The 15992-nt window shown below is 40.9% G+C and overlaps 3 protein-coding genes across 3 annotated transcripts; 2 read left to right on the plus strand and 1 right to left on the minus strand.

Annotated features, from left to right (window-relative positions):
• Positions 1–573: 573 nt before the first annotated feature.
• Positions 574–7705, plus strand: LOC306702638 (max-interacting protein 1-like). The gene is made up of 6 exons (XM_079168279.1): positions 574–864; positions 1949–2051; positions 2303–2332; positions 3753–3867; positions 5287–5458; positions 5585–7705. The coding sequence occupies exons 1-6, from the start codon at positions 636–638 to the stop codon at positions 5746–5748; spliced, it is 813 nt and encodes a 270-aa protein (XP_079024405.1). The 5' UTR covers positions 574–635; the 3' UTR covers positions 5749–7705.
• Positions 7706–7829: 124 nt separating this feature from the next.
• Positions 7830–10896, minus strand: smndc1 (survival motor neuron domain containing 1). Its single transcript, XM_079168280.1, has 6 exons — positions 10862–10896; positions 10382–10501; positions 9622–9764; positions 9150–9305; positions 8756–8909; positions 7830–8416 (listed from the first exon to the last, which is right to left on the minus strand). Exons 2-6 carry the CDS (start codon positions 10499–10501, stop codon positions 8279–8281), a joined length of 711 nt encoding a protein of 236 aa, XP_079024406.1. The 5' UTR covers positions 10862–10896; the 3' UTR covers positions 7830–8278.
• A 1585-nt stretch (positions 10897–12481) lies between these two features.
• On the plus strand, positions 12482–13675 carry LOC306702856 (alpha-2A adrenergic receptor-like; the record flags this gene model as incomplete). The annotated part of the gene is made up of 1 exon (XM_079168573.1): positions 12482–13675. The coding sequence occupies one exon, from the start codon at positions 12482–12484 to the stop codon at positions 13673–13675; it is 1194 nt and encodes a 397-aa protein (XP_079024699.1).
• Positions 13676–15992: the final 2317 nt, after the last annotated feature.

Here is a 15992-nt window from a genome sequence, read left to right on the forward strand (position 1 = left end):
ATAATCTCACTGGTTTATTAATTTCTTATCTCTATGTGAGTTTGGATTGCTTTAGATCTGGAGAACTATACAATACAGCTGGAGAAGCTGAGGGGAAAACCAGGAACGATAGGGGGAAAACAATTGGATTATCTTGAACAAATAACCTCAAACTACCTCTGAAATCATATTAATATGTGGCATTCACACCACCTTAATGTACCAAAATCAGACCCGAAACCCTTTCCTTATGTCTCCAATATCCAGGTTCTTAAAGTCTGTTCACATGCATTCAGACCAAACTGTGAGTGCGAAAGCGAGGCAGCTCCTATAGGTCATAGTTATTTGCTTCATGTCAAGTGACATAAAGCAGCGTCGTTACAAATGAAAGCAGGCATTATGTGTGTGTTATTTGTTACTCTCCTGCAGTATTGATAATGAGGATTTATTATGGGCACCGTTGACAATGAATGCAATGTGCATGCGTTAGTGGGAGGGATTATCCACCAAGTAGGGCAAGTGGCTAAGGACTGCAATTCCATCGAGCCTAGTTCATTTCAGTCATCGGCTCAGTGCACAGACGGGACAAGGAGAGCGACTCCACCGCTGCCTATTTGTCAAAGCCCCCCCAACCCCACACAAAACAAAAAGTGAAAATGGTAAAGTACATGCGACAGCACAGCGAGCTGAAACCCGAAGAGGTTCTGTCGGAGTCTGATGCGTCCATGGACCAGCAAGATTTCGGAGAATTGTCCGACTATTCTCTCAGCGACGTTTTATTCTCCAAATGTTCCGCAATGGACCAAATCGGCACTTTCATGAAGAACGTGCAAGTGCTGCTCGACGCCGCAAATTACATAGAAAATACCGAGAAGAGCAACGGAAGTAAGTAAAACACGGGCAGCAGGGGATATTAACACGTAATGCGCCGAGCAGACAACAATAGAGGCGAAGGCGACAAAAGACGCGCAGCGGACAGATGAGCTGGTCCGACAGCAGCCAATGATATTTCACCGGCTACTGAAAGAAACATTTACTTTAATCGACTTTACACTTCTAAGATATCATCAATTGAAAGGAGGTCGGGTAATTGTCTACATTTTTTTTTTAATTCAGAAATAAATTGCATTGCCAGAGACTGATTACAACAATAGCCTTCAGCTAAATTATCTTCTGCTCCCATTAAAACTGTTTTTTTTTGCCGACCATGGAGGCCTTTCGCTGAGTAAGCACGATTCATTTATTATAACAAATATATGCTTGCATATGTGCAGATGTGGGTTATTTCATGTTGCCTAGATATTTATGATGTTTGAGACTATTTCCTATTTATATCTTATTCGATCGCAGCTCCTTTTCTCGCATGACCATTTAAATATAGCATTCTCTAAAAGAATATCACATTCAGGGACCCTCGTGCGTACACGAGCAGTGATTTTACAGTTTATTTCCTCTAAACATGTTCAATTCATAGCCCACCTATCATTTGCAGAAGCAGCTGCTGCTGCTTCCTTGTATGAGTTGTTCACATGGTTTCCACATGGAACAAATTGTAAAGTTCCCATTGGTCGGCACACATGTTCCCAGAGCAACAGTCACGAGAGACAGCCAATCACACGCGGGTTCACGTCTGACGTCGCATGTTACTGGGAAGGAGGCCTCATGGGAACTGTAGGAGTTTTTTGAGCCACACTAAGAACAGTAGATCAGAACTGTGTGTTATAAAAACGTAATGCATGCATGTATTGATCTTAACATTTTCTAAGAAGGCTTGTCTCTCTATTACACTGAGACGTATTTATTTTAGTTGAATTCCAGGGATGTGTTGCCACTGGCCACACATTTAAATTCAGGTCAAATAAGGTCACATCCATCATGCAAATCTAAGCCCTCGTGAAGCCTTTCGCTTGCAGCACATTGGTAGAAACTGTATGATATTTTGAATCCTCTTGATCTTTTTCATTACCAGAATGTGAGCATGGTTATGCTTCAACGTACCCTGCAGCCCAGACTGCACACCAACAGAAACAGCGTAAATTCAAGAACAGGAAATTGGACAATATTCACAATAGGTAGGTTAATGTTGATTACAAAGGGTCTTCAAATTAGGCTAAATATAATAGATGTGAATGTACATTTTAAATACTTCCTGATAAACAGTAGTGAAATCCTTATCAACATCGTATTATCACTTATCAGCACGATTAATTAATTCGTTTTTACAACAATTGGATTTGTGTACATATAGATTGTAGAATATGTTGTATGTTGTATAATTAAGGCTTGTATAACAGTTTTGTCTGTATATTTATGATTTCAACAGGTCAGCACACAATGAACTGGAAAAGAATAGGTGAGTAAATCTAAATTAAAGAGGTAATCTGTGTTCATGTTCAGTCAGTACCGAGAGGTGAAGACTACACTCGGGGGTATTAAGAGACATGGAAACAGGAACACAATGAAAATAGTGAAATGTTGTGACTGGGTAGTCATCTTACATTTCCATTGCTATCTTTCTTCAATTAACTATTGTTATATATGCGTAACAAGTGACGCGCAGAAGTCATACAGAAGGAGAGGCAGACTTTTAACTCCTGCAGTAAATGAGGTACACAGAGAGTCTATCTCAGGAGCCAGCTGCCTCAAAATGGAGCTTCAAGCTGATAAACCACAAGCTTTCTCCACTCTGCCATGTTCGCATATCTTGGTGCATACCATTTCAAAATGAGACGCACTGCAGGCCGATAAATCAGCTTATTATCATCACAGGACTTCAGAAAATGTGTTTTTTTTCCTCAACTTGGAAAACTCACCTATTGTGTGTGATGGCAAGTGTGCGATTTTGCAAGGCAAGTAAAAGGGAGGTGTAATGCAGCCTCAGTAGCAGCACTGTTCCTGGACGACACGCAGACATTTCCCCAGTCAGCAAATGGGAAACGTCTGTTTCCAGACAACAGGGCTCCTTCCTGACTGAGTCTCAGCCGCAGATTTAACAGCAGCTTGCTATGATATGCTATGCTATGCTATGGTTACAGGATAAGGCAGCCACTGCCCTGAGCAGGACACATTTATCCGAAATGAAATGCCCAGTTAATCCTCAAAAGCAAGCCGTGTGTGTGTATGAAAGTCTTGCTTTGAGAGATGCACTAAGTGATGAGGAAGAATGGCATCTTCAAGAGCAAGGCTTATTTCCTACTGGGGCTATTTGATATCACAAAATGGTGGCCAATGCAGAGAGAGGAGCCGACGTCACAACTTGACCTACATTTTACTACGTTATTTGAAAGGAGAGTGAGTGTCCTTTGCCAGTTTCTGCATGTTGGTCTGCATCCAGAGGCCTCGGTGGATCAGAAACAGCACAAGCTGACCTCAGCAGCTTTTCAAATCTGGGGCCAGACAGATCCATACGTAATTGCAAAAGAGTCAGATGGCGTGGCTAATTAGCAAAATGGATAAACAGATAAATCAAGTGCCTAAATATGTCTCGACTGTTACATTGCTCATCACACATGGATTAATGCTAGCCTATCAGAATTAGGATTGATCAGCACTGATCCAATAGTGGTTTGCCTTTACTGTTACAACACTAATCGAATTGGATAAGGAGGAAATATTATAATCTGACTTAAATCACAATCAGTGCAGAGGACAATCATACATTAGTCTGGAAATCCATCATTGTGTCATGAATAATTGTCGTATAATGCACATTACTCTATGCATGCTTACTCTGAGGAGAAACGACCCGTCTTGATTACGTCTCCATCCCACAGACGAGCACATCTCCGCCTGTGTTTGGAGAGGTTGAAGTCCCTCATCCCTCTAGGACCAGACTGCAGTCGGCACACCACACTAGGACTGCTAAACAAGGCCAAAGCACAGATCAAGGTGCGGTAGCCCCGGTAGTATTGCACCACCATGGGATTAAGGGCTGAATTCTGTAAAATGTGTGCGCTCAAAAGTAATAACGTAAAAGTATTTACATACTGTTCCCATTTGATGTACAAGGGGAGGCATCTTGTGTCCATTTGATGAGTCCGAATGTGAATCCAGAGTGATGGTTTACAAAAGCCGTATTAGTCAATAGACTGATCCAGGTTTTTATTTTATTTTTAGAACTACATTGTATTTTAGTCTCTTAACTCTTCTTAAGGTACACGCCGCGGTGATACTTAACTGTCCGTCCAGCTTGATCACAGTGCAGCTCTATCCGTCTACAAATGCTGCTCAATTATTTAGCCTGACATCCACTTGAACTTTGAAATGACTTGATTAAGTTTAAGAGCACCAGATCAGTCCTAGTGTTAAAGCTGCCTGCCTGAATGGGCCACTGAGTGTAGCCTCAAAGGCATCTAAGACTATACTTTGGCTCCCTTGATGGCTACAGTCTAAGCCAGATACGATTCTTTTGAGGGATGATTGAGGGCTGCAATATGAAAGCAATCCTGGCAACAGTGTGTGGGAGTATATTACAGCGGGGGGGGGGGGGGTAATGGAAAAAGTACCTACTGTAAGATGTCAACTATTGACTTTGGACTTGCCTGTTTAAAGTGCAGGAAACGTGGCCCCTGAATGCTGCTGTGTTGTGTCTTTGTGAGAGTAAGAGGGCGGAGCAGGTGCTGGCAGCATGAAGAGCCACAACAGAGGCTTACTGGTTGTTTTTCTTCCGTAAATCTTGCTCAACAACTGGCTCGCATATAAATGTTGCTACTCATTAATATGCCGCTATTGTAGCATACATCCGATTTTTATTTATGGCACGATCAGATGTGATGATTGGTGTGAAGTGATTGGATTACAGATGTTCGTAGGGCCTCTTCGGGACTTTGGTTATGTGTTAGCTTGTTAGACGTACTTAAGTAAGCGGCTTGTGTGTGTTGTTTGAAATGAACCAAAATCAAGCTTGAACAAATACATTTAGAGCTAAGAAGGCGAAGAATGAACGTATCTGCCAAACGCAGGGCACGATGACATTTATGTTCAATTGTATAACCATGAAGCAACTCTGCCTTTTGCATCCAGTCATATTTCACTGATATCAACCTCACACAGACACGCCAGCTATTCCTAGAGTCCAACCAGCACGTTGCAGTCATTGTGTTTTGAATATTTAATTAGAGCGCACAGGGGGGCGTCACATTTGACGACTAACACATTAACATCACTTCACTGCGCACAAGACAAGTTCACCATCGTCTCATGCATATAGTACGTTAATCACGGGGAACATCTAGAGAGCTGCAGTCGTAACGGTGTGATTCAACGCTACATAACAGCACAATTAACTCTTTTGCGTTTCTTATGTAGAAACTTGAAGATGTGGACCGGAGGAGTCTGCACCAGCTGGAGACCTTGGAGAGGGAACAGAGGCACCTGCAGAGGCAGCTATCCCAGCTGCAGACTCATGGAGACCGGGACCGGGTCCGTACGGACAGCCAGGGCTCCCACATGGACTCTGACCGCTCAGAGTCTGACAGAGGTCAGTGTCCCAATCACAGCCTTCATCGTGGTTTGTCCCCATATACACTAAGGCAAGCACAACTTCTAATATTTGGACTTGCACGACTCAGAAAAATTAATCTGTGTCCATTTGTTTTTGTTGCAGAGGAGATTGAGGTTGACGTCGAAAGCACTGAGTTCTCCCATGGAGAAATGGACAGTGTGAGCACCAGTGGTATAAGTGACCTGGATGACATCAGCAGCCGGCAGAGCTCCGCCAGCGATGAGGGCTACTCCACATGCAGTCTAAAACTGGCCTTCTCCGCTTGAAGCACCAGCTTATATGTTTACTCCAGCTGCAGTCCTTTATGGCTCTCAGCAGTACCAGCCCGAAAGCTCCCATTCTCCCTTTGCAGTTTAGGTTAACTGCCTTCATGAGAACAACCAGCCCCCCACCCCCTGAGAACCAGCCTTAAGTTCAACTCAGTCTAAAATGTCTCCTTCCAAAAGCCAAGGGACTCCTCCACATCAGTCTGAAACATCTTACACCACAGCCCTCAAATTTAACTTCTCTGGCAATATACAGTTTCCTCATTTTCATTGTTGACTTAACCAATCACCTGAATGTCCCTTCACCCATTACCAGCTTGAATCAACCATACCTGCACTCAAAACTGACCCCGTAGAGAAGAACCCACACACCAGTGTCCAACACTGAAGGGGGAACTCTACCTTTAGTCAAGTTCATCCTCTGAAACCAGCAACAACCCTAAAAAAAACAAAAACCCAATACCAGCTAGAAGCTCACCATTGTGAACGTTTGCTCCATTTGCCTTGTAATAACATTGCCCTTTTTCTCTGGATAATATAATCCAGATGGCACTTCTTGACAGTGTACAAGCCAGTGGCAAGGGCTACGATGTCTGCATTCCAAAATGTGTACCACTCGTAGACCCTCTGCTTTGATATAAGACCCACACCCATCACCAATCCATGTGGCGTCCCGTCTCTTGACTGAAACACAGTTGTATCCAAACAGGTGGTGCAGTCCACCCTCGTTATTGTATTTTGCATATGATTATAGTATTTATTTTTGGTATATTTAATTTAACTGTAGCTAAGTATTTGCTCATGCTTGAAATACAAAAAAACGTAGTTTTCTTCACATTGTTTAAATAAATAGTTTACCACATTACTCGACATTAAATTTAACCCTAACTGAAGCATTTGCCGTGCTGAAGGTTTAAATGCATTACTTAAGGTTTTGTCTTTTACACTGACTGTGTGCAGATTCAGTTCCATTATGACAGTAACAAGCTATCCCGCACTAAAGCAATAAAGCGTCTACTTTTATCATCACTGTAACGATGGCTGTGTTCAGCACACTATTCTGTCCGTCCAACACCAAATTGCAGTTTGCTAGTTTACCACGTGCCCCGGTAGTGGCATCAATTTTAATCTTCAGTAGGAAAAAATGATTGTAATTGATTTAAAAAAGAAAAGAAAATAGCTATGGTGCATGTGTATTGAATGTAGCTATCATGTTGTGATGTGCTTTGGATAGACAAGTCTTTAAAAAAATGTCTGTAGCATGAACATAAACACTACAGAATACCCATTTTGATTTATACTTCAATGTTTAATACTGTATCGTTTATGTATTGTAGCATAAAAAGAACGCAGTTCAAATCCTTGACATTTGGAAACTTCCCATTAATGATTATCTGTATTTTGGACACAGAATTGCACTGCTGACCTGTTAAGAATCCATGAAACCAAATACGACATTTCAATATGACCATTCAAATGCATTTTTCTGGTACAAGTCCGAAGGAGATCACCACCAAATTGTGTCTTAACATGGGTATATGACTCTTGCACAAAGTTCCTTGTTACAGGTCGTGTCCCCCCACCCCCACCCTGTTTGGGAAATCTATAAAATGCACTATGAAAAAGACTTTTAAGGAAGTATGTCAAAGCACACCCCAGAATGTTTTCTCTTGTGCTTAATCAGCCATCCACGGTGACTTTTCGGCAAAACATGCTGCTGGTCCCCTGCTAGTACTGTTACAGTTCCTGAAAACTGTCCCTGGAATCTTAATAAACCTCTACCGCCCAAGCATAAGTAATGTCTTTTTTTGGGAACACCTACCATCAATAATCAAATGTTCCACTTGGTTGTCTTGGACTGATGTGCATCATATAAATGAATCACATCTGCAGCTAACACTGTTCATGAAGCCTCCTGAACTAAAGTCCAACATGTCGAACTAATAAACTCTTGAGATGTATATGGCAAAGAGGGTTGTAACAGATGCAAAATGCTACTAGAAGTCTTTACTGCCACCTACAGGATGAAAGCATGATGTAAAAACAGTCAAAATGAGGTGGAAGCAATAATAATAATTAAAAAAAATGAAAACAAAACAATGTTTATTTCACTGTTATATACACATATTAAAACGTAAATTCAGCCATGTCAAATCAACACCATTATTGACATTCAAAATCCTCCCACAATGGGTCAGTGTTTAAAAACCAACTTCAAATTTACAAACCAAATCTGCAGGTGTGTATTTAGACTCCTCTTAGCAGGTATTTGTCCTCAGTGAAACCTGGACACAAACATCAAACTCTATACGGCTTCCCTACAACACCACCGCTGCCTTTTTCTTCCAACCCCCGCTTGGATTTTTTTTGCTTTTGTACCTACATAATATATAAGAAAACTACATCAATATTTCAAACAATGGCGCGCAAGCAATTCCATTCTTTACTTGGGAAACATAAATCTTGTAGAAACACAATGGAAATGCACCGATACAGCTTGTACACAGTGGGTTATTATACACAGAGCAGGTCATTGTGGCATTAGATGTCTGACGTTGTATTTTGACGTGTCGTGGTACAGAGTCATTGGCTTGTCTGCAATACCACACGTTCCCACTCCCACCTTTCCATTGACGCTTTCTGGAGATGCAAATATGCTCCTCTTTACCTAGACAGGAAAACAAAAAAACAGTTTTTCATTATTGATTAAAAATATATAGAGAATGGATCATTGAATAACTTTTACTATATACAACACACACACACACGATAAGCTAGTGGGTGAAATGTCTCAAATCCTCCTATTTTGTCTGCCAACATTCTGATTTCCTTTCAATCAAATTTCATATCATATAGATTAGAAGTTATTCACACTTTAAAAATGTTGATAAAAGGAAGGAGACATCTACAGTAAATACCAATTGTCCACAATTGGCCCATGCATTATGGGTTATCCATCACTAATAACTTCAGGCATCGATGAAAACAATCATTTAAAAAGAAGTACCTGTCCTTTCTTGTTCTTCGAGTAGGCTTTGTTGTTGAACTGTTGCCACTTTGACTTTTGCTCCTCCCTCTCCGTCTCCAACTCCTTCATCCTCTGCACCTTCTTCTGGGCTTTCTTCTTCTTGTACTCTCTCTGCTCGGCTATCTGCTCTTTCCTGGAAAGACAGAGACACGTATAGAAATCCTTATGATGTACAAATATAATGACAAACATGATATATTAAATATGAAATAATAACATTAGTGAGTATAACGTAGAAGAAAACTGCATTATTGGCACCATATAATCTATGCTAAAAGAGTTCACACTCAGTCTCATCACTTAGTGTGAGCAACGGTTTATGTGTACGCACATTAACTGTGAGTGAGAGACACAAGTTATTTTTTGTTCATACCTTGATTTGGGCTTCCCGTCCTCGTTGGTGCGCTTCCCCTCCTCTACTGCTTTGAGGTTCTGCAGAGGAATCACTTCAGCGTTCCCGTACCCGGCGAAGGTAACGGCCGCAGTGCCGTTCTCCCGGTCTATCTCCTCAATCTCAGCCTCATACACCCTGCCAAAGAATCACGTCTGTAAGCAGGTGAGTATGAGCCAAATACTCAAGCTCTACGTAACAAGCAATGTTTCAACCAATATATAATACTAACGATGAATGAAACTGTGCAATATACAACTATTGGATATTCTTTCTGTTACAATTTATCCGTAAAGTCAAACATACAGCTGCTTGTCTTAATAACCGAAGATGAACAAACACAATGGGTGGACAGAACCTCATCCATTAAACCACTTTTTAAATTAAAATGAACTCAATAGTAGGCATGCAATTGCATATATTATTTTCATCAGAAGAGGCTGGTGATACTCACTGTCCGTCCTGATTCCAAACAGCCATACAGCTGTCCCCCACTTTCCAGCCATGCTTCGAGGGTACAGGGACTGCGCCGTTGGTGCTAGAAGAGCTTTCAGTGGGCTGTGAGGTCAGGAGGTCTTTCGTCAAGTCAATGACTTCCTGTAGAAGAAAAGCAATCAACCGGTCACGGACAGCGTAGGCAGCTTCCCCCTCGGTAAGAAGTGGGAATAAGGTATTTTCAGTGTTTTCGCTTTCCTTAAATAAAGCCCTTACGACACGACTCACTATTTAGAGTTAGCATTCTAGACAGATAGGTTGGAAAATGCTTATAATACACCATGAAAATACTAACATAACGCTTTAAAACTCTAAATTAAAAAAAATATATATATATTTTAAAATCACATTTGCTTGTTAATGATGACCTATATTCTTAAAAAGTAAGAATATATTTCACAATACTAGAACGTTATCCTGCAAGGATGCAAAGAGAGGTCTTAAAGATTTGATTATTGAAGAAGAGTTTTTAATGGACAAATAGTTTCAATATGTATATGGCATCTATCACTATCAATGTATTCTACTGTGGAATATCAAAATGTGCAATAATGTGAACTCCATTTAGTCAGATTGTGTCTTATTTTAGCATCTATTTTCAAAACTGGGTTCAGTAGTGGTTGAAAGCAACGATTAGATGATCAGTTGCTTATAAAACTAAAATGTCATTCTATACGAATCCATGAATGACAAACACGCTTCATCACATTCACACAAACCTGTAAGTCTTTCTGGAGTTTAAGGAGGTCTTCATTTTCTTGGTCGGTAGATAACGCGACTTCTACTTGCTGTAGCTGGGCTTTGTAGCTGCTCAACTGTTTCACCAAGTCGTCCGACATCTGTGTTGACAAAAAAAAAGAAGACGGTTTTCTAGTAAACTTGGCTAACGATGGGTCAACTTAGCTACATTAGCACGTCCGAGAAGCTGAAGTTAAACATATTAAATCTTAAATTAGCAATCATATAATCACACAGATTGCTTGTGTAGTATATCACATCCGAAATGAGTGAAACCGTGGCTATACAAATCTAAGATTAAAAGAAAAAACATGATATAACGCTAGGTCACAACATTCACGTTAGCATACGCTAAGGTTAGCAACATGCCTCGGCCTCTTACGTCGACGGAGATTGTACGTAGGATGTACTAACGTCAATGCTAGCAACAACACACTAAAGTGGTCCGGTGTACATCTTACCTCAGTATAAATGCTCTTGACCGTTAAACACAGCAGGCATCCAAATCTCAAGTCGACAATTTGCCAAACCGACAGCTGAAAAGAACAACAGTGCGCGTTCCTTCCTCCCGTACACAAATATCCAATCGGAAGTCCAAGACAGATGCTCTCGCGATAACAAGCGAGATCAGATGAAGTCCAGAGCGGCTCGTTAGCGCCCCAGCGGCACCATGGATGCACTGCATCTCCAGTTTCCTGTTTTCTATACTGGTATAACATGGAAGTATGAGATATATATATATATAGAATCATAAGAAAAAAGGTTGGGAACTACTGCCATAGATCATGCTGCTATAAATCCTTCTGCTTCTATTTTAAAACAACGCATGTTGTAGTGAAGCTGTGCCAAAACAAATCATACAGTAATTTGTACTTTAGTATGGATGTTAGATGACTAGGGTGTAGCATAGAGATGCCTCAGAACACTAAAACTTCAACATATCTCTTTATAGAAACCATTTTAATACGCCTAATGAATAAATAAGTCATTATAGTAAAACATGTGTCCTGGTGTGTCTGTCTAAATTAAATTACTTAACAATCCTAAAGTAGATAACTAGCATGTCAAATCCTCAGTGTATCCTATAATCTGGCACACATTCTGCATAGCAAATAATAAGTTAAATCTTGCTTTCAGATGTCAGTGTGCAGATTTTTACATAGTATTTGAGAAGAATGATTATATTTGTCTATCAACTACACAAAATGTCTCAGTGTATTCATTTTCATTTATTCTACTTTGTTATAGGTAAAGCAAATTATGTGTAGCTGAAAACTCTTATTTCAGTCAATGCGCTGCTCTTACACTCACTACTAGCGATTGATCTCTTTAGTAAGTTGCTCCAATCCTCTCTGTAGCTGCAGGTATTATTTCAAGCTGTTTTTTCCTTTCAGGAGATATCTGAACATTTTGCTCATAAAGTAGAACTGCAAAACAATAAAAAGAGTGTACCTCATAATCCATCGTAACTTAATAAACTACAGATATTACATCTATAAATCAAAAATAGTGTTAATGTCATAATCAGCCTGTGGTTTCAGTGTCTGAGAGCAACGCAAAATTGCTTTTTAAATCTCCAGCAGCGGATGAACTCCGCCCATTACTGCTCTCACTGAAGAGGAGTCAGCATCACACATCCTCATCGTCAGATCAAGCCCATATAAAACCACGTACTCTCCACTTCAGCCACAACAGATGACACGATCTCCCTGAGCCAGCACCACCTGCAATGTAAGTCTGTTTTATGAAAGTTTATTTTAATCCTAAAATGTTGTTGGATGAAGAATTATTTTTCAAAGAATAGATACATGTGGAAAACTTCCTGTTTTCCCTTTATTTATTTCTATATATATTTGTCTTTTTGATATGAAAACTGATTTTTCTCTGTTTCTTACTGACAAAGAGGAGAGAAGCACAGATTTTCTTCAACAAAACCTTCCAGTGGGCAAAATGAAAAGACTCCACTCTCTCATGCTGTGTTCCTGAATGGGTGAAATTAATAGACTGCTGGCGAGCACAGCTTCCAAACCTCCTGAAAGAGCGCTGGTCGGACGCAATCATCGACACCACAACTCACTCTGATGGGTTGTCTTAACTTCACCAGCGGAAATGAGACCTTGCCTGGCAGCCACCTTTATACCGTGCAGACCTCTGTGCCTTTAACCATCCTCGTGGGCTTCCTCATCCTGCTAACCGTGTTTGGAAATGTAATGGTAGTCATCGCTGTGACCACAAGCCGAGCCCTGAGAGCACCTCAGAACTTGTTTTTAGTCTCCTTGGCATGCGCGGACATTCTGGTCGCCACCTTAGTGATGCCATTCTCTTTAGCCAATGAACTGACGGGTTCCTGGTACTTTGGTAAAGTGTGGTGCGAGATCTACCTGGCTTTGGATGTGCTCTTCTGCACCTCATCAATCGTTCACCTGTGCGCCATCAGCCTGGACCGATACTGGTCCGTCTCTCAAGCAATCGAGTACAACCTGAGGAGGACGCCGCGCAGGATTAAATGCACAGTCTTGATAGTTTGGGTTCTGGCGGCAATCATTTCATTCCCTCCGCTCATCACGATGAAGAAGGACGAGGGCAAAGAAGACAGCCCCAAATGTAAAATCAATGAGGAGAAATGGTACATCATCTTCTCCAGCACTGCCTCTTTCTTTGCACCCTGCGTCATCATGATCATGGTGTACCTTCGAATATACCAGATTGCCAAGAAAAGAACAAGAGCCCAGCCAGGTGAAAGGCAGAGGGAATGTCGCAATCCAGGAGACAAGAAGTGTGGCTCAGACCCTCTGGAAAGAAAAGACGGAGAAGGGGGGGAGGCGGGAGAGGCGGGCGGTGGAGAGATCAATGGGCTAGACGTGGAGGAAGAGCCCTCCTCGTCCGATGGGAATGAAACCGTCCTTTGTTCCCTGAAGAAGAAGAGGGCTTTACGAACAACCAAAGTGGCTCAGGAGAAGCCCGGAGAAACCTCTCCACAGCCCTGTGCGAGAGTGAGCAAGTGGAGAGGAAGGCAGTACAGAGAGAGGCGCTTCACATTTGTTCTGGCTGTGGTCATGGGAGTGTTTGTTCTTTGCTGGTTCCCCTTTTTCTTCACATACACGCTCACCGCTGTGTGTGACACCTGCTGCGTCCCGGAGACATTGTTCAAAATGTTCTTCTGGTTCGGTTACTGCAACAGCTCCCTAAACCCTGTGATATACACCATATTCAATAACGACTTCAGGAGGTCGTTTAAAAAGATCCTTTGCAAAAGGGACAGAAGAGGTTTATGAATACGATTTTAATGTATACATTTCAAAAACAGCGTTTTGCCCATCTATATTAAGGCTCCTATCAGCTGTTTAAATATAACATTAAAACGGTATTTATAGAATATTTGAGAAATGTGACATGTAGCATGTTTTGCTTTAGTGTTTGAACATTTAGTGTGCTTCCACATCAGTAGATGTTTGTAACATTAAATCATGCAACAGCGATTTAATGTACAGTTTGTTTTACAGCCGGTATTACACTGTGACAACCTGTGAGTTTACATTGCACATTTGTGACAACATGGATGATACATTTTCTACACGTATCATTTGTAACAGCACTTAAATGTATCAGTCAACTACCAGATATCACCTCTCATGATTTGGATACTCATCGTATTCAACTTTAAAAGGCTTTAAAGACTGATTTAGACATAATGTTAGAGTTTACTGTGAAACTGTGAGTGAAAATAATAATGTTTGTAACATAGAGGCAGACTACTGGCGCTTACACCACTACTATCTTACTTCATTTATCAACTTTTACAATTAGCAGACCACATTGTAGTGCAACAAATATCACATTGCAATCCACTGAAATGTCAATAGTTTGTAAACAAAACATGGCCAGTGATTTCATTATGACTGAAAACTCAATCATGTGCTCATGACAGTGATTATCCTGCGGGAGGAATGAAATGCCAAAATGAAGCCTATTATTTGGAAAGTATGCCTCTCTCTCGATAATTGGACATTACAATGAAAGGAAAGACAGATTTAGAAAAGTAGATGATTGTAAATGTCACAGTATTGCCAAATAAAAAAAAAAAATATTCATCTTTGTACAATAGTACAAACAATAGCAAGAGCACATGAAAGCAGATATTATCCCCCGTATTACCAACAACCTCTTTCACTCATAACAAGCACGACAACGTGACAATTATAGGACAAGAAGATTACGCCTAGGAGGTACAAGTGGCACAACAATATTGAATGGAGTTTATCAGGAATTATAGGCCTTCGTATCAGGATATCATTAAATCATCCCCTGGAGTCAAACAAAAAACATTCAGCAATAGAGATACCAGTGTCTGCTGCAAATTACACTGTGAGGTCAATTAACATCCGCACAAGCTTATGAGTGTGGTGTTCTCCTATACGTGGTCCGATATCAGCATTCTTCATCTCTTCTGCTTTGTTAGCACGCTGTTAACAGCACTTTGGCCTTTTTTTTAATATCAACTTTTCTTCAACAAATAGACGTTTGGACCCCTATCAGTCTGTGTGAACGCACCATCCATAATGGCTTTAACTTAGCAAACATTTCGACCAACCGCCTCTCGTGAACATACAGTAAATAACACAGTGATTCCCATGACTTGCTCTCTGGGACTCGGGTGTTTTGAGATTCCTGTGGTACACATGTTTGGGTTCAACCACGTATGCGAGTCTTAAAATACAACATATCTTACTTACCACAAATGGTAAACCAAAGACCTACTGTATTGCTGCGAAAGTTCCCACGAACGATCTGACACGAGAAATATTAGAAAACATTGGTATTTGAGGCTTTTTTTGGCAATGACGTGTAACGCAAGACAAAGCTGTTTTGGCAAAGTTGTTCAATCAATATGAGGCTTTGGTGTCATTATGTTTAAACTGGACGGGGGAAAAAGCTCCGCCACAACAGCACTTAAATAAACTCACTCATATAGTTCTAACAGAAGTAGCCGTTTATTTATTAATACTTAGCAATCCACATTATAGTGTACTTTAAAAGATTTGCAAAACAGTCCTCAGAATACTTTTTTTCTTGGCCCTGATTAATGCGTCTGTGAAAATGAAAGTGGAACCTTTAATGAAAATGACAACGATAAAGTCTGTCATTGTGCTTGAGCAGCAGGATGCATACAGTACATGTTTAAGGCCCACACTCTCCAAGCAATAGAGATTAAATGCTAAAATAACCATTACAGTACTTGAAACAATGGAATCCTCAGCGTTTGCATGGCAGTATCTCTTGATCAGTCTTCTATGCCTTTACTCACATCTCTATAAATTATGGCTGGTTACAAACTGTAAACAGTTGGTCACTGTTACTATTCCCAGCGTCACACACATCCACTCTCGCTGTCTGCCCAGAATGATTTATTCCCTCTCTAAAGGCCACTTCAGACCATCACAATTCATGCTCGTGACACCAGGGATTATAAAACTATGCTTTATAGGCTGCTTCTGGCAGGCGTTCCCACAACTTTCACACAGCTCCCCCCAGTCAGTCTTCTCCGTTTCTTTCTTGTATTTCGTCCTTACTCCTCCCGCCCTCAGCTCAATA

Source organism: Pholis gunnellus (assembly GCF_910591455.1).
Source record: "Pholis gunnellus genome assembly, chromosome: 11".
Classification (NCBI taxonomy): Eukaryota; Metazoa; Chordata; class Actinopteri; order Perciformes; family Pholidae; genus Pholis; species Pholis gunnellus.